A 26,208-nucleotide genomic window follows, 5' to 3' on the forward strand; every position below is an offset into this window, starting at 1 on the left:
CGCGGTCGCTGCCCTGCCCCGGGCGGGCGGTGAGGGAAGGGCCGTCTCTGCCTCTCGGGCCGCCATTTCCCTCAGGGCTCTCCCGCCCCCTCCCCCGAGGCGCCACGAGGGAGCGCACGCGGGCGGCGGGGAGACGGGCGCCCCCTGCCCCCCCCGGGCGGCGGCGGCGGCGGCGGCGGGGCAGGCGGGCCCCTCGCTCCGCCCCGGCAGCTCCGCACCTCCCTTCGTGGGCGGGAGCGCGGCGGCCGGTGGAGGTGGCGCCGGCGCGGTGAGTTGTGGCGGCGCGGGGCGGGGGTGGAGGGTCTGCCCTCAGGGGCCTCTCTCTGCTGAGGGCCTGCGGGGAAGCGGCCCCGGGGCGGGCTGGGCCTCGCCGGCCCCCAGCCTGAGCTGGGGGTGGCGGGTGGCCGCGTTTGTTGGCCCTCAGAGCGGCCGGGAGCCAGTGCCGGCGGCCCGGTGAACGCGGAGTGCTAACGTGTTAGGGGCGTCCCGTGACCGGCCACCTCTCCTTTGCTGGAACGCGGGTCCCGTCGGTGAGGGCGGGGGGTTTGCTAGTGGCCGGTTGATTCTGGCCTTTCAAACCTTGTGCTGCAAACGCGGAGTGCTTCAGGTTGAAAATACGCGTGGGTAGAGAGCGTCAGTGAAAGCATAAGTGCGATATAAAGTGGCTAAATGGCAAGGCTGCTGTATGTGGGGAAAAAAGTGAGGAAAAATCCCCCACAACCTCATCCCTCTCCTCATTCCATATCGTAGAATTTATTTCTCCACGCTCAGTTTTCTCTGTTCCATGCAATTATGGAAGAAGAAATGACAAAATGTTCACTACTACAACAAACCCTTCACATACAGCATTTTTTAAATCAGTGCCCTTAATAAGAATACCCAACTTCCCAGAGTCCAGCAATTTTAGCAGCAGTTCTCCTGCCTTGACATGTCATTTATTACTTTTAGGTGGTAGGAAAAAAAAAAGTTTGGAGAGGCCTCAGTAAGATGGTACCCTTCCTTTCTCTAAAGCTTTCATCCTCTAGGCACATGCGAAGAGACAGTCGTTCAAAGGCTTCACAAAGTTTGGCTGAAGTGTAACATTTTCCAGGTTTGCATATCCAACAAATATTAAACACAACACAAATATGACAGGGATTACATTTACATTATTGTGGTGGCTGATGGTCTTGCAGTGTTTCTAGTAACGTTTGTTGCTAAGACTGCACAGTAAAATGAGACTACTTGTTACAGTGGAAAAATAGAGCAGCTTAAGGGGTCTGACCACAAGTCTTTCAAGCTGAAAGGCATTGTTTTTATAGAGGTGGTATAACTGAAGCTCAAAAATGAAGGGACAGCAGCATTTGGCCTTTAGTTTCAAAGGGAAAAAAAATCAATTAATTACATGTAACAGTTCATAAAATGCTCTGGTGGTACAGCAGCATCTGAGGTCAGGGTACTGTATGACCAGGAGGCTGGGCAGCTGTGAAGGGAGCACAAGACCTTGCAACTCAGAGGTTGTGTCTGTGCTAGAGTGTTTATAAAGCACAGCATGAGCTAAATGATTGATAGTATACAGATATATTAATAGAGTTCCCATGACAAAGTCTAACTCGATCTTCCAGTCTAGTTTAAGTCACCAAATCTAGTTTAAACCAGATTAGCAACCAGAATGTGTCTTCCTCCCAGCCCCACTAAAAAACATTTGTTGTGTTGAGCTTTCTGGTAGCCTTCTTTGCTTCTCACTCCTCTAAAAAAATAAGAAGCTGCAGGAGTAGTCATTCGTTATCCTTTTTTCCCTAACGTGTTCATTTTCCTGTTTTCTCTATGAGTATGCAAGCCTGAATTCCAGGAGGACTGACTATGACTTAAAGCATGAATGCTTCAGAGCACTGAAAATTAGAATGGGATGGAAAGTATTCCTAAACAGACACGACTCTTGGCCAAAAAACCAGTGCCTAGCTCCAAGATTGAAAAAAGAGACATTAATAAGACTAAGAAAGAAAAAATAAGTACCTTTTCATTCCCCCACAAAGACCAGTGCATTTTCTGTGTTTGAAGAACCTTACAAATTTTTAAGAGAGTCGAAACAGGGTTTGCAGTACCTCTGTAGCTGCCTAGCACTGTGTAACTTTCCTGAGCTGGAAGACACTTTCTATCTGGATGAGAAAAACTTACCTTAGGACATTATAAAACATCTCATGGATGTCTTATACATACTTGGTCATTGCCAAAAAAACATACAGAGGTAATAGTTAAGTCTGCGCTCATCCTAAAAGTAACAGTAAATAAGTCTCTTGAGCCTGTGATATGCATTAACATGTCATATATGGTTGTAGTGGGAATGTGTGTGTCTGGAAAAAAAAAAAAAGAGTAGGTCTTGCTTTTTTTTGAGATCAGTGTGGGAGAGTATCTGGTTATATTGAGGTGTTTGCCTTTACTTCCTAGAGTAGTTTAAATGGAAGTATTCAGTGTTGCAGAAGAGAGAAGAAATATTTTTAGAGAGAAAAAAAGTCATAAAAGTATTTTATAGGAGGCTTTTCCAATTAATGGCCAGTAGTCTTGTCTCTGAGTGCTCATGAGTCTGAACAAATGTTGTTCAGCATTCGCTGGAAGAGTGTCAACAGAGATTGAAATGTAGTGGGACAAATGTTACATGCTAGTGCCTTGACTTTCCTTACTGAGGCTGTTCAGCAAAGTATTGCTTCCATTATGTTCCTCATAAAGTTTTAAGAATTTCTACATTTCTGTGGTATTAAAGGTGGATATAATTTTTTACTTCAGGTATTTCAGGTACTTGCAGAGATTGACCATGCCACAGTGATACAGGTCTACTGCTCCTCATGTTTTTTTGTGGCTTTGTATGATTGCCTTATGTCAAATAATGGCTTGTCAAATACCACACTGTCTTGTACTGCAGCATGGCACTAACGCTAGAAATATTTACAGCTGTTAATAATTTTTCTTACAAAAGTTGCACATTAGTGTTGCATGTAAGGTTTGCAGGCTTTATATTTCATTTTGCTACTCCTCAATACAAAATTAAACAGGCAAATATATGTGTGTTTGCAAGTGTTCGCAGTGTGCTGCAAGGGTAATCCTGCCTCTGGTCTGACCCTGGGAGAATAGCACTATTGTTATAGTCACATTTTAAGATAGTATCAGTATGTTACGTAAGTAGTTTTTGTATGCATGCACAAGGAGAGAAATAGAGGCCCTCACAATCTTTTTATTTCATACAGTTATTGTCAAAGATTATGTCAAATATTCTAAGTGTTATTAAAAGTAACTTAAAATGTACATACAGGTCTTTTAAAACATTTATTTCTCTTGTGTCTTTTAGAGTATCTGCTAACTAGTGTCAAAGATTTAATTTCTGTTTACTTTTCCTAGTCCTCAGCCCAGCAGAGTTGAGGAAATTGTCAGTGTTTCTCCTCGTAAAGGACGCATCAGTGAATTGTATACCTGCATATTGCTAAATGCAATGGGATTACGTGGGTATTATTGAGGGTCTAACTGAGTTAGCTACAACTCAGTACTGTGTGAGAAGGACCCTAATTTCAGAACTGAGACTAGAATAAGAGAAAGGCAAAATCAACATACTTTTAAAACTTAACTCATTCAGTGAGGCATCCTTAAAAGGGAGTATTGGTTGACCTTTTCTATTTGTTTACATTGGAAGTGTAAAGAATACTTTCTTGTTGAACTAAATCCATTCTTCTTAATGAAAAAGTCATATTTTACTTTGATATTGAATTACCTTCTCTACTTCTATCTGCAAGGCTTGCATGGTATTGTTTTAACAGGCAATGGCATTCCTTTGTTTCTAATAGAAATAGTATAGGTTTTTCTTTCTTTTTTTGTTTTCTTCCACTTTTCAGGTAGCAAAGTCTGGGGGAAGAGTAAACTATGGAAAACAAAGTTAATAATTATACTGCTGTGGCTACTGTATTTCTGATGTAGGTCTATGGGTTACATGTTTTTCTCTTACACATTCTAGTTATTTTGACAATGTCATCCAATGTATATGTTTAAAAATACATTCTGGAAGTAGTTGCCTGAAGTACCAGCTCTTACTTCTTTTTTTATAGTTATTGATTGACAGGGCACATTTTCTCTGGCCAGTGAATGATCTGTTACTCTACATAGAATGCCCTTTCCAGCTGTCTGTTTTCTGCTGTGGTAGGTATTTGATGTTTGCCAAGACACTGTGGCAAAACTTAGTATAGTTACATAAAGTGCATAGGCCTGCCTCTCCAGTGTGAGTGGTGATCTTAATTATCTCAGTTTCACAGTACCTGATTTGAAACACTTGAAAATGGAGACCAGTTTTAAAGCTGTGTGACTTTTTAAAATTTGGGCTCTTTTTCTATTTTGTCTAAATTGGCAATTGTAATAGCAATTTTTACTACACAAACACATCTTCATAACAATTTTACCAGATACTTTGAACATTGAATTGCATTTAGTCTTAATCGTCATTCAAGGAAAAGAAGATCAGTGCTGTCAAATAGAGGAAACCTTCCTTCTGGATGACGTTCAGAAACATTTTGCAGCCCTGTCAGTTAAAAAGTTTCATCCTCTATGCTTACAAATGTGATAAGGTAATAATTTACTAGAACTTATTCCAAAGAAACAAAATTACTGAAGGGAAGAGAAGGGGATCTTATCTTTTAAAATTGCTTAGTGATGTGTAGAAACTCATTCCTGCAATCTGTAAGTTTTTTTTCAGGTCACTTACTTATTATGCAGGCATGCTTTTTGCTTCACGAAGCTTCTGTTGCCTTGGCATTAGAACATACCAGCTACGAACAGATTTGCTTTCCAGATCCATTAAACTTTCAGCCTCTGCAGTAAGTATTCTTTCAGCTTCATAGATAAAACTATTTCATGCAATATTTTAGAGACACGCTAATTTTGCAGTGTTGCCAATATATATGCATTATTTGTGTTTTCTTTATTTCTTGTTACATTGATCCAAACATTTAATATCAAGAACAAAATAAGATATTTGAATCAGTCAAATATTTAACCACATTAGCATAACAGAATTTGGCGATTATTGCTTTGTGTATCCTTTTCAGTCTTTAAAGTTAACATCTAGCACATATCAGGCCAGAAGGATTGCTTAGTTGTTAGGGCACTAGAGCTTGAGATACAGGAGACAGGTTCAATCCCAGCTTTATCACAGACTTTTGGTAAAACAATTAATTTCTTTGTATCTCAGCTTTCCTTTAATGAAATGAGAGTAGCGGTGCTTCTTGATGCTACAATAACAAGGGGTATATAAGTATCTCAAACTTAACTTTATACAGAATCTTCTCAATTTCCCAGCTTAACTGCTTATAAGATTTTGTAACTTCATTTTAAGTCTTCCAGTTTTGTTGAGAGGAAACAGAGCTTTGCAAACACGGTAGGTGGTTGGAGGTCACACTCTGCGTTGCATATAGAACACGGGAATGTAAATTGTGTTCCCAGGTCAGAACAGGAGTTCATCTAGTCAGCAACTTGGGTCAATCAAGGCACATGTCAGATCCTTCAAAACAGATGTTCAAACCATTATACTGGACAGTTGTAGCATATTTTGCCCATATGAGAATTTTACTTTAGCGTGCAAGCCGCTTTGAAGGTCAGCTTTGCCTGAGTCAGTTTTTCATACACTGTAAGTATTTGCGTTCTGTTTAATGGAGTTGGATATTCTCACTAAATGTGCTGAAATCTAATCCTGGTTTTTTTGAATTTTTTTAAGATCTTGTCTTTAGTTGTAGCTTTTGACATTGAATTCTACAATTTAGTTATGCACCATGTAGCAGTATTTGCTTCTATCATTATTAAACATATTGCCATTCAATGTAATCACAAGTTTCTTTATATTAGGAAGAAAGATCAATACAAGCAGCACCTGACTTTCTAGCAGGTGCTTTCCCTGATAGAAAGTGTTAGGGAAGACAGAAGGTCAGAGCTAGAACTTGATGAGGACATACCTCTCTTGCTTAACACCAATCTTAAACTCATGGAAATCCTAGCCCTGCACATAGTAATGGCTTGAAGATTATCAACTAATGACATAACTGGGCTAAAAGAAAAAAGAGTCTTAAGAATTCTCATAACATTCTGGAAGAAAGAATGCTACTTAAGGTATCCTTTTAAAATGCCAGTTAATTGGTTGGCTTTCTCAAAGTAATAAGGTGGACCTGAACCCCACTGTAAGCTGAATCTGTGGAAACCTGAAAACTAATGCAGGTCCAGCTATTCTCTTTTAAAAATAGTTTCAAGGCACAAGAAAAAATAAATAGGAAGAGTTGAATCATTAAATATTTAAACTTAAAATAGTATGAGAGCTGTAAGGTGAAGGCTTATTTTAGTTGTCAATACATTTTTAGCTAGGGAAGGTTACATAATGCAGTTAAGATTTACATTATAGTTAATTATAAAAGTCCTGCAGTTGACAAGCCTTTAGTTTTTAGCAAATTGAAACAATTTCAAGAAGAGCTGGTCAAAGGAACAAATTTACCAATGGCAGCATTCAGAAGTCTCATTATTAACTGCAAAGATTCAAGGTGAGACTTCTTACTCCTTGCCGTACGAGAAGTACTCTAGCATGTGAAAAAAGATGTGTGTGTGTGTCTCAATCTAAGTAACCTGTGTGACTTGTATTTATATAGTACAGCCAAACATTAATCATATTTATCAAGACATACACTGTAAAATTGGATTAATCGTCTAAACCATATGTGTGTGTTTAAATAGATGCAGTACAGATTACCTGGTCAGAACTCCCTCTTAACTCCCTCTTTTTCTGTGTCAAGAAGTACAACTTCACCTGTCTAGTTATCTTAATGGTTTTCTTCCTGAGAACAAATAAAAGGTGTCCTGTGCTTGATTCCTCTGATGTTTGTGTCTCACAGATGAGGTCAGAATCAGATCTGTAAAGACATATGAGCAGAGAAGTATCTGTTTAATTTTATACCTTCCCATTCTTCAAATCATTATGTATATTGTAGCTTCATTACTGTGAAGCTTCATTACTGTGAACAGACTGAGTGCAAACATGTGCCTGCATATTTCTACTATGAGTCATTCCCATTGACTCAAAATTGAAACTTGGAGTCTAATGGTAATGCAGATATTTTCTTCTCCGAGTATGGTAGCTAGATGATGGTTTTTGAATCTTTCAGACAATAACAATAGCTAACAGTGGGAAAAGTCACTAAAATCAGTAGTTTGACTCAAAGAAACAGGAGTGGCTGGAGTACTGAGGGACTATGTAATTCCTATGTAATTTTTTTCCAGTATCAAGCTGGTTTACAAAGACAGAAATAGGCTTGCACTTTTTTTGTTTGCACATAGAAATTAATGTTTCCTCCCCCAACTTTCCGTTCTCTTTTTAGCTTAAAAATACCACAACTCTCAATAAGTTTTTATCTGCTTTTATAGAGAGTGCTCACTGAAATTCTGTTCTAAAGCAGTTTTCCAAGACCTTAACTGAAGGTCTGAATGTACAGCAAAAACATGTTCTGATGTGGTTTTGCTGTGCTGTAAGTAAATACTTTAAAGTTTTAAAAGTCTGAATGAAAATAGGAAATGTCTTTGCTATTTTCCTCTTACCCATCAATTTAACAAATAAAATTACATCGAAAATGCCTGCTTTCCAAATTGGAAAATTCTAGCAGGAATTGGGCTAGAAATAACACAGTATTTAAGTTGTGTATCATAGAAAAGAAGAATGTATGTACCCTATTTTTTTCTTTTTAGGTCATCTTTTAAAGTTATTGAGCTAAATTATGCCCTGCTCCATCCTTGCTGAAAGTTCAGTGGCTTTAGATAATGATGAATGTGAATTTAGGACATCTTTGTGTATTTTCTTGTTAGTCTGAATTCAAGCTATTATAGAAGCTTTAATGAAAGAACATGTCTATAATTTTGTGTAACTAGTGAATTCAGCTGGCAATGGTATATTTGAGAAAGCATGAAGGAGGGTTTGTCATGCAGAATCCAACAATATAGTACTTTGTCTTTCTTAACAAAACCCTTCTGTCTGTATATTTTGGTCTTGCAGACAATGGCCTTCAGACACAAGAACACAAGACGAATTGAAGGCCTTGATAGCAACGTGTGGTAAGTAAAAGAAAATATCTGCAAATTTCAGAAAATGTCTTTGGCTCATATATTTTCTTTCCAAATTGATAATTATTGCCAATAAGAAGGTACATAACACTTGTTATCTCTGCTGAAATATATTTGGCACCTGCTTAGAAACAGTGAACCAAATTCTATTAAAGGTGTGAATTAATTCTTATTTTTGAGCTTTAAATATTAGGCTTGGGCTTCTCTTCATCTAGTAAACCACATAAGACAAGTATAACTCTTGGGCATGTTAGTATATCTGGCTTTCAAATGTAAATGTTAATTTTGCTGAGTAATGTATTTTAGTTACACTTGATTTGTGTTTACCGAATGAGTCAAATTTCTTTTTAAAGCCATTATACTTGTCTATAATTTAGCTCATTATTTTTAATACACTTTTTTTCTAGGTATTAAATTGGTCTTAAAGCAATATTGCCATCACTGGTAAATATGAGATTTTGTTAGCTGGTGAAAACACTATTTTGGGCTTACATTAGTTGTATGTATATATGTGTATATATATACACAAGGTGTTTTGGTCATCCAGCCTCAAACTCATTTTTAGCAATTTGTATTAATTTTTGACAGAACTGTAATGCTATGTGGGTTTTTTTGGTTTTGTTTTGTGTTGGTTTTTTTTGTTTCGTTTTGTTTTTTTTAAATCTTGTTAACATTTGGGTAGGGAGGAAAGGGTAAAATGCAAAGCTTACCTGTGAAGGGAGGAAAAAAATTGTTCAAGAATCCTAACGTTTGTATCTGGCAGGCTACTAGGAACAGTTAATGAACAGCCTGAAACAGTCTGTTGCCTAAAATTACAAAGAAAAATTTATAGCACTCTGAGGTGACTGGACAGTTTAAATGACACCTTCACTTGACAGAATCTAGCCTTTAAATCATTTAATGTGCGTGTTCTAGTTGGGTCTACTTCATTTTGCAGAGAGGGTAGTGTTGAATTTCTGCCCATATCCAGAGTTACTGTGTGTTTGTGCATGTGCACATCTGAGCACAGTTCTGCTGGCAGAAAAGTTATTCTGTGGATGCAGAAAGTCAACCTTTTCTTGGGTTCCCTCTGACTTCTGTGGTTACTTACCATTGTCCCAGCCCCCAGCTCTCCGTGTGAGCACTCTACTTAAACCTTTTTCCACTGCTGTGAATTTGGCAAAGTGAATCACTTTTTTTTTGCCTTTTAATGCTAATGAAGGAAAAGTTATTTTTATCTGGTACGTTAACTTTAAGATTTTTTTTCCTTTAGGGCTGAATTTACACAGGTGGCAGCAGATCCCTCAATTGTTAATCTTGGTCAAGGCCTTCCTGATATATCCCCTCCCAGCTATGTTAAAGAAGAGCTGGCAAAGGCAGCAGCAGTTGACAGACTGAACCAGTACACACGAGGCTTTGTAAGTACTGTGGCACTTGAGGGCCCGAGTTCAGTGGAGAACATTCCACAGGGAAAATAAATTGACTTTGCTTTAAATTGGTTTTATCTGTAGGTCATACTGTTATGTCCCAAATTAAGTTGATCTAGTAGCCTTATCTGTTACTAATGAACATCCTCTGTGTAGGCTTCTTCAAGGCAGAATCCTTCAGCAGGAGCAAAATGGTAGAGCACATCTGGGATAGACTGTCTTTGAAGAGTCAATTCACAGTTTAAAGAGTGTAAATTATACACTTAACTCTGATTTTGGTCAGCGTAAACATGAATCAGATAGGATAATGGTAGAATGAGAAAGAAATACTTTATACCACTTGAGAGAGCACCTCTAGGATCAAGAAAAGATTCGCCTATAACATCTAGTAGATTTCAGCAGAGATTAGGAAGTGATGAAAACTGCAAGGTTTTGCCCCTCTAAGATAGTCACTACCCATTCTGTAAGTTGGCTTGTAGAGTTTATGTCTTGAGCTGGGTGTGAGTGTGTGGCATTTATCATTGTCCAAGGCAGAACATTTAAGTGGACTATTACTGTTTTAGTATGACTGCTTCCTTGTTGGTTTGTCTTTCTTTTATTTTGTGGTAAAGATAAACCATATTGCCCAATTGAGAATCATGTGTTAGGATTGCTACAAGACCATAAGGAGTCTGTCTAATGTTTTTCTAAATGACCATGTTATGCAAGAGTGGTAGAAAAACATTGTATAGACAGGTAGGCCAGCAACTGTGTTGGTAGTTGCTGCATCATTGTGTATATATTCCAACATAACTTTTTGCCTATTCTCTGAGAATCTGCATGCATTAGAACTGATGGGGAGCAGCAGTGGCCGGCAGCTCCCCAGAGCACAAGATAGCACAGCGAGGAGGGTGGAGGCCTCGTCAGCCAGGGCCCGCTCCCACAGTACCTGAGCAAGGCAGGCCCAGAAATGGTGGCTGAGGTAAGCCCAGGTCACCAGGCAAGCTTGTGGTGGTGAGGTGGACCTGACGTCAAGCCAGGAAGTCAATCCACAGGTCAGGCCTGGCAAAGCTAACCATGGTTAGACACAACCCAGTGATCACTGGGCAGGTCCAGGGTGACATAGCAGGTCTAAGGTCAAGCCACAGAATCAATCCACAAGTAGGGGCTAGGTTCAACAGGGTCTATGGCCGGGTACAGGCATGGCCGAAACTGAGTTGCAGACCAGCAACCCTACTGCATAGCATCTATGTGGAGCCCCTGGACCAGGGGCGCAGCTCTGAGTAGAGGCCCCAGGTGAGGCTGGTCGGGGCCATTAAGGTCTATTAGGGCACTCAGGGCCCTGGCAAGAACAGAAAGAAAAAAAAAAGATCCCCAGTGACTGTATCTCATTCCATCCGTCTGGGTCATTTTGTTTAATCAGCTTTAGCTATGTGCAAAGAATCTCTGCAAGTATGAGATAGAGAGAGAGTGATAGATAAAAACTCTCTATATAAACTTTAAAGTATAAAGCAATTATTTCGTGTTGGAAACACGCACAAAAGATGGCTGGGATTTAGTGAACTTCTGGGCTAAGCATTAGTATGTTCATCACCCACAATAAGGTACCTGAAAAGTCTTTGCTCACCAGGCAGACAAGGTTTTGGAGGAGCCTTGGCACAGGGGGAAAGGTTGCAGAGAGAATGGGCTACAGTCTACCTTCTGACAAATACTCATGGACTGATTCTCTAAAACGATTTGCAAATCAAGCATAAAGATAATTTTTCCAATGCATGCAATTATTCAATATTTACTTCTGTCATTTGGTTCTTTATTTCCAAATAGTTTGATAATTCCCATGATAATTATGAATGTTTGCAGATATATTATACTGTGGATAGTAATTAAAGAGGAATTTTTACCAATATTCCCATATTCAGCCTTTGCACTTCCTCTCCAAACTTCTGCACTTCTATGGGTTTTGAGCAGAAGTATTTGTGGTAGCAAATATGGGAGGGTTGAGTATGAATGATGCACATCCATATAATAATTGAGACATTGTCTCAGCTTTCTGAGTGCTTGGACCTCTCATTGACTACAGGGCTATGGCCTGTGGAGTGGCCTAATGTGACTTGGGTGGTGCAGCATTCCTGTGTAGCTGACACACTCATGGCAAGAAATGGCTGTCATTTGAATCAACAATGACTTGTAAGCCTTAATTTATGGTAATGTTTTTGTTTACAGAACGGTTCGTGATTTTATGCCTTGAGTGTGGAGGTACAATGTTCAATATTGTAGAGAAGGATTTTTGTTACATAGTTGTGTTTTCTCAAGGAGCTGTTTTCTATTTCTACCAAGTATCCAAAAAGAAAAAAGATTTTCACAGCAGGAAACCTGTAGTCTTCCTGAGTAAACAGAATTGTGCCTTCTTATTTCCATATTATATATGATCTTTGTTGCATGTTTGTTTTCTTATTCTTTGCACATTTTGAGAAGAGTATGTTAACCGCCATGTTCCTGTAGGGGACACAAATGGTGAATGGTTCTCTGAGATTTGGGATATGACTATATGAATCATCATTCTGATCACAAGTGCTGTTTATCAGCACTATAAACAGATTCCCCTTGCACCAAATAATTTTAGTTGAAAGATAAGGAAGGAAACAGAAGCAGCTTCAGACAGAAATATGGGCAGGTGGGAAAGAGGCTCTAAAGGAGGTGAGGATGAATTGGTGTCAGAGTATTCCCTTCTCTCCTCCTGTCTCTTGTCCTAGCTCTCCTATAGGCTACCTGGAGCTAGCCTGAGATGTGATAAGAAGATAGAAATTAAAAAGCATCAGATATACAAAAAGAATTTCCTAGTAGATACAAATAAGTTGAAACCACTTTTCTTCCCTAATGTGCTACCTGTTAACAGCCATTAACACTGAGGGCTCATCTTGTATTTTTCTATTTCAAAATGTATTATTTTGATATATGTGGAAAAAACCCAAACATAGGCTTTGTACATTGTCAGGAACACACCAATCTGTTGCATGTTTGCTTTGAACAGGGACATCTGTCGCTAGTGAAAGCCTTGTCTCAAGTGTATGAGAGAGTTTGTGGAAGAAAGATTGATCCTCTCACAGATATCCTGGTGACCGTGGGAGCTTATGGATCTCTCTTTAGTACAATACAGGCATTAATTGAAGAGGGAGATGAAGTAAGTTTTTATTTGAAATATTCATGTATACTCACTGAAATGAGAATTTGCCTGTTTTTTATTTGTCCACTTTTAAAGATAAGTTAATGTTGGGGCTTCTTTCTGATCTTCCTTAATTTGATTTGTTACAGTTGCACATCTGACTTGCTTTCAGAAGCTGTGATCAGGAGACTATCCTTTGGATATCTTCATATCATTCACCAACTTACAAACCCCTTTCTTTCACACTTACAGTACCTGTAGCAGTTTCTTTATCACTATTACTGTTAGGTGACACAATGCACACTGATTTCTTATTTGAGAAAACTTGTGGGCTGTTGTGTGCAACAGAAGACTAAGGGTGGCGCAAAGTGTTGATGGTGTTTGAATAACCATTGTGTATCAAGTTCTGTTTTGGGCTGTTGCATGGTAGCAGCATAGGTAGCAGAAAAGCAGAAAAGTCCTTTAAAGAAAGGATTGTTAGTTTACTGTGCTAGCTGTGATGATTCATCCCTTCACTACTGATGTCTGCCTTTTTGACAGTGATACGAAAAGTAATTTTGGGGGGATATTTGTATCTGTAGTGGACAAGAACCTTTTGTGTTGTCATGCATTTTGCTTTCAGTGTTCTGTTGGTTTCGCTTCTATAATGTATTCTTATCTGTATCTTTCTTTTCTGTTGGGGTTTGTTTGTTTGTTTGTTTTCCTATTATCTAGCCTCTATGCAATTTTCCTTGAATTTGTCCTCTTTTTCTACTTGAAAATTTTCTTCTGATAAAATTTGAAGACTTAAGCTGTTCTTCTGAGATTTCTAGATACTTGGAAATCCTGGACAGAATTAGAGCAGCTGTGCTGTGGTTCGACAATTTGCTGTTGCTATCTCCCATGTTTGCATCTTTGCCTTGCACCTTCAAATCTGTGTGCAGGACCCAAACATTCCTAATATTATATCTTAATAGTTGTAATGTGTAACTATAGAAGAGCCTGTGTGGGTTGTCAAAAATGAGTAGTGCTTATCACACTTAGACTGTTGTTGCAGTATGTGACTGTTGCATTGTTATATGATGCTCTAAAAGGAGGAATATTCTGCAATGTTAGATCAGGATGGAGTGCCAGAAACATTATCAAATTATACCACTAAAGTAAATCTGGAGATATGATAGTATCATGCATGGTAAATTCTGTTTCTAATAGCAATGATTGTAATTTCAGGTAATAATAATAGAGCCGTTTTATGACTGTTATGAACCAATGGTAAAGATGGCGGGTGCAAAGCCTGTTTTTATCCCACTGAGATATGTGAGTAGCTTTTTAAAAATTATTTGTCATATAAAGTGTCTCATCCATATTCAGTACAATTTGATGAACATCTTCTACGTGATGCTTTTCTGTATAGTTTTTCATAATATCCAATTATATAAAAATTAGATAGATTGCTATAGTGTAAGTCTGAGGCAATGATAATCCAAAGCAGATAGAATATTTTATTAGTGTTGTAGAAGGTGGGACAATGTTTCTCGTTTACTTTAATTTGTGCATTCTGAAAGCTGATAAAAATTACTTTTTCAGATGTCATCAGAGAATGTTTTCAGTGCAAATAAGGGAAGGAGGATCACATTTCAGTGCAATTTCTGTATCTGCTGGTTTTCAAAAGATTTGTTTTCTGATCCTTTCAGCAACTCCTACAAAGAGAGAATATAATTTCGTTTCCAAAATCTGCTTACTAAATAAGGAGCGATTATGCAGTAGACGTATTTGCTATACATATGAGAATTACTGTTTCCTTTATTGGTAAAAAGGAATAAATTTGGTATGGGTGAATTTTCAAATTGGTACGGCTGGCATTATGCTGGCAGCTTGCAAGGATTATTCTGGATGCAAAGTATTGATCCTGTTAGTATTGCCTTGGGTGACTGGCAGCCTTTCATGGGGAGGGCTGAGGGGCTCTTTAGGCAGGACTGTTGCATGAACACCATGAAATCAGAACAACACGGAAGGACAAAACCTCCAGGACTGCAGTGGGAGTCGGTGAGACTGTTCCTCTGGGTGCCGTCCTTCTAGGGGCATTTTGAATGATGGGGTTCCTCCAAATATTTTCTGTTTCACACCCTTGTTTTTGGTCTGGCCCTCTCCCAGTAATGTGCAGGTGTCAGAAAGCTAGTGAGGCCATGCTCTTTGTTCTCTGTAGCAACTGGCCCAAACTTCTGTTGTCTTTGTGTAATACCACAGCAACTCCAGAGCCTCAGTGGTGCAGATTTTTTACTGTTTGGTCATTTTCATATAGACAAGGAAGAGGAAAAGACCTTGAATCTCTCTCCAATGGTGATCAATCCTCCAGCCAAGCATGCACACACTTGTTCTAGTGTCTGGGTAGGCTATAAACTCTCCTGTCATGTGACTGGGCTTCCTGCATTACACACTGTTACAGTCAGCATGTGTGTAACCAGATCCTGGAAATGAGTTCTGGGGAGGCTTTCAGGCAGACAGTGGCCAAGAGAGCACAGCCACTGTCATAATAATTTACCTTGCTCCTAGCCTCCCTGCCTGTTCCTAGAAGTGCCTTCTCCCAGGAGAGCAGAACAGATTGGATAGGTTGTCAAGTATGGTTATGAAAGTGTCTGAGGATGGTAAGTTGGACATCTCTGTTTAGGCTGTAATATGTTGTATTCAAGTAATGCATAAATTTTTTTTTTTTTTTTTTTTAGAAAAATGATGGAAGCTCTCCCTCTAGTGCTGATTGGGTCTTAGATCCTGCTGAACTTGCAAATAAATTTAATTCCAAAACAAAAGCAATTATTCTGAATACCCCGCACAACCCCATAGGCAAGGTAAGAGTCCTGCTTTAACATTACTGTAATTTCAGAGTATGCCTTAAATACTATGATTAATGCATTGTCCCTACTTTCTTGTATCCCAGGTGTTTACCAGAGAAGAGCTCCAAGTCATAGCTGATCTCTGTATTAAACATGATACCCTGTGCATCAGTGATGAGGTGTATGAATGGCTGGTGTATAAAGGAAAGAAACACATTAAAATAGGTACTGATTTTTTGTGGCATCTCAGAAGTGGTTGTGGAAAGATGTAAACGTGCCTCTCGGAGATAATGGTTGCTGGAAGGAGCTCAAACTTCAAGCTTTGACTATTATACAATGTTTAGACTCTAAGGAAGAGAGCCCCTCCCTTTTCTGAAAAATATTTTAAAGAATAATTTCCAGATAGGATTTCCAAAAGCCCTTAAGTGACTTTGGAGCAGATATCCATAGAAACCAGTGGGACTGATGTTCATAAATTAGTTATGATCATCTGAATATCCCATCCTTATTCAGTTACTTTGTTGGCCATGACAAGTATAACTGCTGTTCACGTATGTATATTGGACTGTGCTTTGCTGAAGAGCTAATAGAAGGAACAGGGATTAAAACTTCCTTCTTAAAGCATCGTAGAGATAATCAATGAGGGAAATGCATAATGAGGAACACAATTATTTTTGCTCCACTACCTGTAAAAAGAAAAAAAAAGAGTATAAAGGTTAGTGTGGAGATAGTGCATGAACACTGTCCCTCCAAAGTACAGAGACAGTGTTAAATAATGGACATTGAATTCAATGAAGTAAGTCACTGCACGGGCAGTGTGAAAGCATGCTAAAGTCTTCAGGCAGTATTGCTACAGGGGTAAAGCACCATTACAAGAACAAACCAGAAAACCAAATATGATGTTATGTCCCTGTACCTCTGTTTTATTTCTTGATCCAAGTTTCACTGAAGTTAGCGGAACCCTCCCACTGTCTCAGAACAAGTGAATCTAGTGCAGGTTACTGAACTCCTTCTGCAATCCTATAATTCTACAGCTAAACATTTATGTAAAAGTTTCTAGTGTGGTGGTCTTGTTTTGGATCTGCTGACGTGTTTGAGCTGGCTAAAGTCCAAAACTTCCTTCTTATATGTACAGAGGTTTTGTTTCTAATGGTGGCAACTTGCATGAACTTTCTGTTATGAGGTACTTATTGTCATAATGAAGGCACATATTGGTCATATGCAATAGAGGCATCTAGTTGAGATTAAACAGTGAAATCAAGAGACAAATATAACTTAGACTTAGCTTTTTTCCTGGCTTTACCACTGGTTGAATGCTGAATAACTTCGCTTCTGTGCTTCAATTCCATATATGTAGAGTGGCAGTAAGAGAACCTTTCCATTAGTGGGGGCTATATCATTGTAAAAACTGAATCTTATAAATAATAAAAAGGAAATTTTATCTAAATGACGTTGCAATACTTATTAGCTCAGCTACACAGTTGCTGATCATACAGCTGCAGTACATTGATTGTATTGGCCATGCATAGGCTATGAGTCTCTTTTGAAAGTGGCCTAATTTCATGGCTGTTGTGGTGCCTTAATAGTGATACCTCCTCGAAGACCTTTAGACATGGGAGAAGGGGAACATCACACATTGGTGTGATAGTAATCCAAGTCAGTTTATCCTAACAAGGTACTTACAGTAACTGATCATGTGTAGCTTATCATGACCCAGTTGCAAAGTAAAGTGAGTTAAATTAAAGCTTTCTTTATGGGCTTAGCAGGTGGTTCATGCAAATAGCTGTCCTCAGAACCAAAATCTCTGTGGGTGGTGTAAGGTAATCCATTTTCCTTTGCAATGGCAGCAGGTCTGAACACTCATGTTGTCAGTTACACTTTGTCTTTGTGGACAGGGGGTGAATTCTTAAGACATAGTAACTCTGGTTTTTGTTAGTATCAGTATTGTCATTTTAATGCTTCAAACCAAAATATTTCCAGTTGAACAAAAGGCATTCTGTAGTTTAGCATAAAATGTAAAAATACCGTGCAATGATAATGCAAGTTAAAGCCTGGACAGTTAGTCAGCTGAGTTTAGGTACGTATTCTCTAACAGATCCCATGATACCATCTTTAACTTTAGTGTTAAAATGACTATAAAATCTTCAAGGTAACACTGTAACCAGTAACATTATTTCAGTAAAAGAAACAAGATCTCTTTTTAACTTAAGTTTCTTAGATTTTTTTTTTAAGTCTACAAAAGATATTACAAGAAAAAATGAATATGTTATTTCACTATTTAAAAAGTCTTGTGTTTCTATATTAACCTCTACATATTCCATCAAATGCAGTGACACTTTTTTTGTGTGAGATGCAAAATGGATATTGCAGCAATTTACATGGTCTGATGGTAGTTTCTTAATACAATTCAACAGGGATTGCTAGCCACAGATCATAAAATTAGTACAGTCTTTTTGCTGCCACTGAAGCAGTTTTCTGTAGTGTAGAGCACTTCATCATGTTTCTCATCATTATCTGACTTCCGTAAAACCGTGGACCTCCTCTAAGTAATGATTAGGGTTGCACTGGCAGATTTAGAGATTGCATCTCATAACTGAGGATTCTGAACAAGCCTCTCAACAAGCTGAGTGCCATCCCAGGTAACAGGCTTATTATATGTGTTAGTTTGCAGTTCATTACTTTTTAAATTGTGGTCAGACTTGGTTATGGTGTCATATAATGATGTTGCCATATGGCACAGAGGAATTTCCCTCTCTATTTAAAACTTGGTGCTTGTAAAAGCAATGGAGCTGCTTCTTCCCCTGTGCCCTTTTGCTGCTGCTATTGTTTGAAATGCTGTTACATTCCATCTCCAAGGTCGAATTCCTATGACTATGTGGCAAAACAGTCTTGCTAGAGGGCATTAGCTTTGAAATTCAATTCTTTTTGCAGTCTGAGAGCGCTAGTTTGGTTGCCTTTAGGAAGTGATCTATACTCTTGGCCTAGCTAGCTAGAAGATGCATCTGTTCAAACTGCCTTTTTGTTTTCAAGGTCACAGAGCAGTTAAGTGAATGTGGGTGGGCTAATAGGAATATGAGTTTCTTTCCTGCTGTTTTCTTTCTCGTCTTGGCAAGTGTGCTCAAAAAAATACAACATGTGTTTTCAAATAACTGCAAAGACTTATACCATGTCTAATGCAGATAACTGCTGCAAAAACTTCCTTATGAAATTCAGTGGTTTCATTTGGAAAATCTCTGTTTGTTGGTCTCTCTAGAGAGGGGATTTAACAATTGACAGATTCATTGGTAGTGGTTCTAGTGTACAAATGAGGTGGAGCTGGATGTTGTTGACGACTGCAATTGCAGTAGTAGTATGACCTTGTCTAACTTTGTCTCAGACTTACGTGTGTCTTGATTTATCTGTTTCTGTTGAAAATTAATTAAGAGTCCAAATAGAGCTCCCCTGAAGCAGTGTACAGAAAAAAAATTCACAAACTATAGGAAGAGACCTTTGCTCTGTCATCTCCTTGGAAAGGAAACAAAGGATTTTGGTCTCCTACCAGATATAAATACAGAGACAGAGATAGGCCTCCATGCATCCCTTAATCCTTGCAGACATCCTTAGCTAGCTGCTATTGTCAGTCAGTCCCAGGCCTGTTCAAATCATATAACAAAACATTATTTATTTACTTACTCCACTAGTTTTCTGATTCTTAACGGTGTTTGGTTCTGGCTTAGAAGTCTTAGTAATTCTTTTCTTTTTCTGATGTCTAGCCCAGCCAGTTACACTGAACTGGGCAATTCTATTAAAATGGCTTGCAGTGCCTGAGTTAATGTTGTATATGGTGCTATTATCAGGCACCAGAAATAATGCTGTCTTGAGATGAATGGGTAGTCACTTCTTAGATCATATCTTTCTTATGAATATGCATTTTAGCTGAGGATAACTAACATGTAGTTTTCAAAAACCGTGCCTCTCACTGCCTGTTCTTTCTCCTTTCATTAGTCCTTACCTTCTTTTCATGCCAAAAGGCATTGGCCCATGTATCTGTTCTCATGTCTTACAATTGCTATAATTTTAGAATATTCTTATTGCTTGCTTAATATGCTGCAATGATGTATCAACATACAGCTCTGAGCTATGGGCAGTACAGTTTTTCTAACTACGTGGAATTATGTGAATGCACCTGTACCCAATTAATTTTATTTTATATACAGCTACGTTGCCAGGTATGTGGGAAAGAACAATAACTATAGGAAGTGCTGGAAAAACATACAGTGTAACTGGCTGGAAGGTAAGAAGAATCATTATAAAAGAGTTCAGTTATATATATAACAGAATGCTTTTATTACACTAAAAAAGCCTCTGTTTTTATGACCTGTCTTTTGAAAGCTTCTGGCAAATCTGCATGCCTCCGAAACATGAAGATAGCATTCAATTGGAGCAATTACCTATCTTGAACACCCATGTTTTAATTCTTTTCTTGTCTCTTGATTAATAAGCTCTTGTGAGAAAACAATACTAAAAAAATAAACACAGTATGATTTGTTCAGAGCCAGTCAAGATTCTTGAAGGAAAACATGTATACCATATTTTAACTCTCCAGTTTTGTGGTGATATTTTCAGACTGTGATAATGGTATGTTTTGGAATGGCTTATTTCTGTAAAATATTTAATGATAATATTTTTCTTGATGTTAAAATGCATATCAGAAAGTAAACAAAAATATTTAACCATTTGGCAACTAAATTCCTTCTTCTTCACCACCTGTGTTCAAACTGAACCATGACATATATGATTCAGTAGTGAACTTTTGTTTTATGCTTAAACCACCTTTGACACAGGAGCTTATGAGATGGAAGGAGTCTAAAACAATTAGGAATAGCATTCCTAATAAATGCTCAGTTTGTTTTCTAACCCTTGTTATATGAAGAGTTGAAAGTTTGCTCAGTACCCTATGAGAGATAGGGATAAGTGAAACTATAACTGTTGTCTCAAATCTAGACTTTTTTTAATGGCATCATTCAGCAACCTTTGTGTAAACCAACTCTTTTCTTAATTCTTTATCAAAACAAATTCACTACCAGTTCTTAAAATAGAAAAACTTGAGACATTGGCTAACAGCTAATTTTAATTCTTTGTTAATTTTTAGTACCACTGCTATAAGTATAACATATGCATGCTTTCTTCCTTAGCTTGGTTGGTCTATTGGCCCTGAGAACCTGATTAAGCATTTGCAAGTTGTCCACCAAAATACACTGTATACTTGCTCAACTCCATTACAGGTAAGTATAGATGGGGCAGAGGAGGTTATTTTCTGGTGTAGCAAAACTGTAGGCCTCACTGTAATAAAACAATAGTCACAACAATGAATTTTTAGTTGTCAAAATATATATTCTGGGGTGCAAGAAGAGGAGACAAATTTGATCATCTCACCACATATTTAAAAAAAAAAAAAATCACAATCTTGCAGATTCTTTCTTCTTTCACCTACAAACTGCTGCTTCTTGCATAAAACATGACAATCTTAGTAGTTTCCTAGCAAATACAAATAAAAGTTGTTGCAATACGGTCTTGTTTTACTAAGCGTTATCTCTGTCTACTAGTTTCTAGTATTCTGTGATACATTATTATCAGTAATTTAAACTTAGCTTCAATTCAGATTGTAAACCTTTCTGTCAAGGACTATGACTTCTGTATATGACTAGTGCCTAGCAAATAATTGGGTGCTTTGGGTGTTGCCACAGCACAAAGTGACAAACAAATTACACACTTGGACATAGCTTGTGTAATTTGTGTATGCTGATTTGCTTAATAAGGGCCAGAATCGAAGAAAAATCCCCGTGATTTCAGTAGGAAGTATGTGTGTCTGTGAATTTACTGAGTGTCCATGAGTACTTTGAACATTGATTATGTTTCCAGGAGGCTTTGGCACAAGCATTTTGGATAGACTATAAACGCATGGATGACCCAGACTGCTATTTTTACTCACTGTCTCGAGAGCTGGAAAGCAAGCGTGATCGGATGGCTCACCTACTTCAAGAAAGTGGACTAAAGCCTGTCATTCCAGATGGAGGATACTTTATGATTGTTGATGTTTCTACATTAAGTTAGTATAAAGTTTATTAAAAAGGGTGTCGAAAGCAAATATAGTTAATCTGAAAATGCAACTTTCATTTTAAACTATTTTCTCATTTCCTGTTTGCGTAACGTTGTCAGGGTACTAACTGGCACTGAAATTTTCTCTTTGACCTTAGCCTGGGAGGTAGATTTTATAAGCTTCAGCAAAGCCTTTGTTTGTGATCCTAACTACTGTCCGTGTTTTACAAAGCTTTGGCAAGGTTTTAAGGAGGATAAAGGAGGTGGATAAAAATTTCTATTTTCAAAAGGTCTATGATGATGAAAAAGTTTGAGAGCCAAGCACCCGGTTTAATATCCTGAGTTCATATCATTTGTACTTTCCCCTTTCTGGTTTTTTTTGTTTGTTTTTCTTATTCTGAAGTCATACCCTGAAGGCTTTTTGAGGCATTCTGATTTCCAAACACTGTAAAATGCTACCCAAATTTACAAAGCCTTTTGGAAATTCAGGTTATGGTAACTTTGGAGGAAGAATTCCCACAGGGGAACGTTTTCTAGTTCCACATTTTTTACTACCTGGTCCTAATGGCACTTGTCATTCACACAGAAATGTTTAAACACAGCTGGACCTTGCAGTGCCACCATGTCTCAGAAAGTTTTAGATACCCCAGTTTCACAGATCAGAAAACTGCAGTTGCAGTGTTTATTGCTGTCCATGCAATAAATATACTCTTCAGTACCCTTCATTGCCCTGATCTCTCAATAACCCAGACTTGAGGACTTCTTGGAGTACTGCATGGCCTTCTTTCAAGCTACATGTCTGAATTTGCTTTGAATGGAGAGCCAAGTGCTCAGGTCAGAATGGAAAGGTTCAATCTGTTGGCCTATTTTCATGGTTACAGTATAATTTTTAAATTACATTTTAAAATAAAAGCATACGTCTTTATTATGAAGTATTAACTATAATGAAGTGCTGTTAATGAATGCCTTCCCAATGGAGTCTAGGAAATCTTATAACACGTTTATTTTAAATTTAATTGTTTTAGATGTGGATCTCTCCGATGCAGATGAGAAACAACCTTATGATTATAAATTTGTCAAATGGATGATAACATCTAAGGTAAGGTGTCTTAGTCATACTCTAGGTTTAGAAAGGCTTTTGTATTGAAAGCAAGAGCAGTGCAACCATATTTATTAAGTAATGTATTAGAAATATTCCATTCAAAATATTACTTGGTGTTTATAGTAACTACTGATAATGATGTGGCTAAAATATTGCTAAATATGGTGAAAATGTACCCTGTAGGTTTGTGTTATGTCCCAGCACTTTTCTTTCAGTATACTTAAATGCTAGTTGTAGAAAAGTACCTTTGAAAAGTACCTAAGTAATTTGAATTTAGTTAAGTCTAGCTAGCACATACAAAACCGAACCTTGTATTTCCCTCACATGTTGGGAGGGAGAGTTCTAGAAATGGAATAGTAAAATCATCATGCTTAAAACATAATGTTTTTACGTATATAAAATAAGCAAATAATATTTCTGTTTTATGTTTCAGAAGCTGTCAGCAATTCCTCTTTCAGCATTCTGTGGTCCTGAGACAAAAAGGCAGTTTGAAAAATATATACGTTTTTGCTTCATTAAGGTAAATTTGTGTCCTGGGAAGACTTAAGACTCCGAAAAATCAATGCAGTACAGAAATCTGCGAAAGACTGATTGTTACATTTTGCCCAGAATCTCCTGAGTTGGATGGTTTTAGGAACAGAAAGTTAGCTTGGTGTAAAATTCAGCACAAAGTAGCTTCAACTGTCCTTTTGCTGAGGGACTTTAAGCCATAAATGTGGGTGGCATGGCTAAGGGCAATTGGCAGGAAACAACTGGGTGGGTGGGCCTTTTTTAGCTTACTTGATTGATTTTTAAAAACATACTTGACCAGTGGGGGCAGTGAAAATGAATGAGACAGGTACCACTATCAATTAAGGTGAATTCTGTAATCCAGAACAGAGAATAATTGTATAGCACAGTGGTATACCCCATGCCTATTCAGTTTCCAACAACAAAACCAGTGACCAGGTCACCTTCAAGTTTAGCTCACTTGCCTGAAAATACATAGGGTTTCACATGAGCTCCAATTACAAAAGAAAACAAAGGAAGTTACCTTACATGTTTTTGTGAATTGGCTGACTTTTGCCATTTTGCGAGCACCTCCTTTTCACATATTCTTCCTCCTGTTGAATCTGTTCTTGAAAAAACTGAAAGACTTTGGGGACAGATACACACACTTTTGATAAGCTCGCAGCCCTAAGATGTTTCCCAGTTGTTCTGTAACAGAGTCAGCATAATGGAACATGTGCAACTCCTTAACTGTTCTAGTATAAAGATCGGAGCCTGAGCTTGAACCAGTAATGAAGGGGAGTTTCTGCTTGTGTTACTTAGTTCTTTTGATGAGGTATAAAGACTATGATATAAACTAAGCCAGTTAACAACCAGGATGAAACTTGCTGGTTGTAAATGTGGCTTGCCCAGGATAAACAGCACTAATCATGTCAAGTTAAAGACTATTTGTATGACTCACCAGGTTGTAGCCAAGCCATACAGCTGGCCAGTGGATAGATTACCCATATTTAGAGGGATTATGTTTAAGTAGTTCACAGCATAACTTGGTTGCATGGAGATTTAAAAATCCCAACTGTACATATAAAGATTAGGGAACTATGCTAGCATGTCTCCAAGTATAAAGCTGCCAAGTACATCACTTCATAAATGCCAGGCATTTATATAAGAAGTATTGCTTTCATTAGATTTTATAGTATGAATGCTGAGAAAATGTTATATTTTAAATATATCTAATAAATATTTGCAAGGAATCAGCATTGAATTCTTCGTGTAGTCTGGATCTGTAGCTGTAACTGTTAATGAAAAGCTGACTGACAGGTTTTTACAGGATGCAAGTGAAACTGCCAAATATTGATTTGGGATGATACAATCATGACTGCTACTCTCTTTTCAAGAACTCCATACTTGCAGTAATAGTGATATTCTTCATTTTGCAGAAAGACAGCACGCTAGATGCAGCTGAAGTGATCTTGAAGAACTGGAATAAACAGACAGCCTGATTTTTCTTATTAACTCTTCCATCAAGTATAATTATCTAATAGTAGGGGTTTTTTAATTGCAAATTTAAGAACAAATTACTTAATACAGTACAGAGTTAATACAGCATTGTAAATAACTTTGTGCTGCCACCTGCTGAGGAGTCAAAACGATGATTTACTGAAATATGTATAATGCAACTCAGAAGTTATTTTCAGTCTTTTCAAAATCATTTACATTTTTTCCTAAAAAAAAAAAATAATCTATGGGATTCACTTATTTTACCGAAAGACAAAAATTTGTAGGACTCTGTGTAAAATAAATAGATGATATAGGAATTTTAAAACTTACAAGAAAGAAGTGGGAGATGTTTTTGGTATGAGGTAGAATAGGAACTAGGGGTGAGACTTAAACATTGCGGTTTGTGAAACCCAATAGCCTGCAGTGGAGGAAAATGAAGATATGCCTCATATTAGATAATTGTAGTGACCTTCTACATACATACCTACCTACCCTGTCCATGCACAAATTGCATCAGTTTACATAAAGTGATTGAGTTAAATCAATACAGTGTTTTTACTATAGGCAAGACTGAAAAGTGCTAAGTTGCATAATTACTATTTTATTTTCCCACAATAGTCACGTGTGCTGTTCTGAAAGTATTCAGTCCTCAATAAAATTATAAAAGTGGCATCTAGAATAGTAATTCTATTTACTCATTTCTACCTATTTATTACATGGATGAATCTGCAAAGCAAGATAGAAGACTGCTTTAGAGGCTCCATCACAATCGGATGTACAGTGACATAATTAATCCCGTCACCCTTTTTCTTGCCATGTTCACAACACCGGTGACTTCACACCAAACTTACTTCAAACTCTTTAGATCTAGGGGGACCGTGGAGATGGGCCTAATATTGTGCTATGGAGCTCAACTAACTTTGTTTCAAGCTCGGTTGATGAAGGACTGTTTGAAAAGAGATCAATATGGAGAATTCCTTTCTAGTTACCTCCTATTTCAGTTCTCTCTGTGATCTTTTCATCTGTGGATGGTTTTCCCACTAGCACAAGCAGTCCAGGTAGGTAACCTTTTAAGGCTGTGTGTTATGTTCTCCATGTTGATTCTATATTCTTCCCACAGGCCTTATGGTGGAAAGCCTGAACAAATTCAGTAACTAGTTTTGCAAAAATTTTACTCATACTGTGATCACACAGCTGGAATCTTAACTGAATTCCATCAGACTGTGACCATGGGCCTAAAAAAAAGTATAGAAACTGGACTGTGAGAACAGCTGCTAGGCTTTTTCATTAGTACTTCTTGGTCTTGGGCTTTTGGGAGTCCAGTAACTGGGACTTCTGTAGTCTTTGTAGCTGTCTTGCACTGCCATTCCCTGAATCTCACCAGAAGATGGTTGGCTGGTATTTTTAAGGTGGTTTGTAGTCTTTGTGTAGAAAAATCAATTTAGTAATTAAAATGACTTAACTGAAATTTCAGCATGAATTTCATGTGGAATTTAGTACATTAAATTCCCGGAGGAACTATTTTTTTTAAGATACTAAATTTCTGTGAAATCTTCACTATTTTACAAGGAGTTT

The 26,208-nt window shown here is 37.9% G+C and overlaps 1 protein-coding gene across 6 annotated transcripts; it reads left to right on the forward strand.

Moving 5' to 3' along the window:
* Positions 1-168: 168 nt before the first annotated feature.
* KYAT3 (kynurenine aminotransferase 3) lies at positions 169-25,312 on the forward strand. 6 transcript variants are annotated; one of them, XM_052802360.1, is made up of 14 exons: positions 169-268; positions 4,712-4,832; positions 8,039-8,097; positions 9,359-9,503; positions 12,523-12,672; positions 13,864-13,950; positions 15,357-15,479; positions 15,569-15,689; positions 19,661-19,737; positions 20,639-20,728; positions 21,366-21,552; positions 22,568-22,641; positions 23,078-23,164; positions 24,573-25,312. In XM_052802360.1, exons 2-14 carry the CDS (start codon positions 4,734-4,736, stop codon positions 24,633-24,635), a joined length of 1,362 nt encoding a protein of 453 aa, XP_052658320.1. In that variant the 5' UTR covers positions 169-268; positions 4,712-4,733; the 3' UTR covers positions 24,636-25,312. The 6 variants fall into 6 exon arrangements, with proteins under 6 accessions (XP_052658320.1, XP_052658319.1, XP_052658318.1 ...); XM_052802359.1 differs by lacking the exon at positions 169-268 and adding an exon at positions 353-2,808; XM_052802358.1 differs by lacking the exon at positions 169-268 and adding an exon at positions 2,844-4,583.
* Positions 25,313-26,208: the final 896 nt, after the last annotated feature.

The sequence above is a fragment of the Harpia harpyja genome, chromosome 11 (genome assembly GCF_026419915.1).
Source record: "Harpia harpyja isolate bHarHar1 chromosome 11, bHarHar1 primary haplotype, whole genome shotgun sequence".
NCBI classification, from domain to species: Eukaryota; Metazoa; Chordata; class Aves; order Accipitriformes; family Accipitridae; genus Harpia; species Harpia harpyja.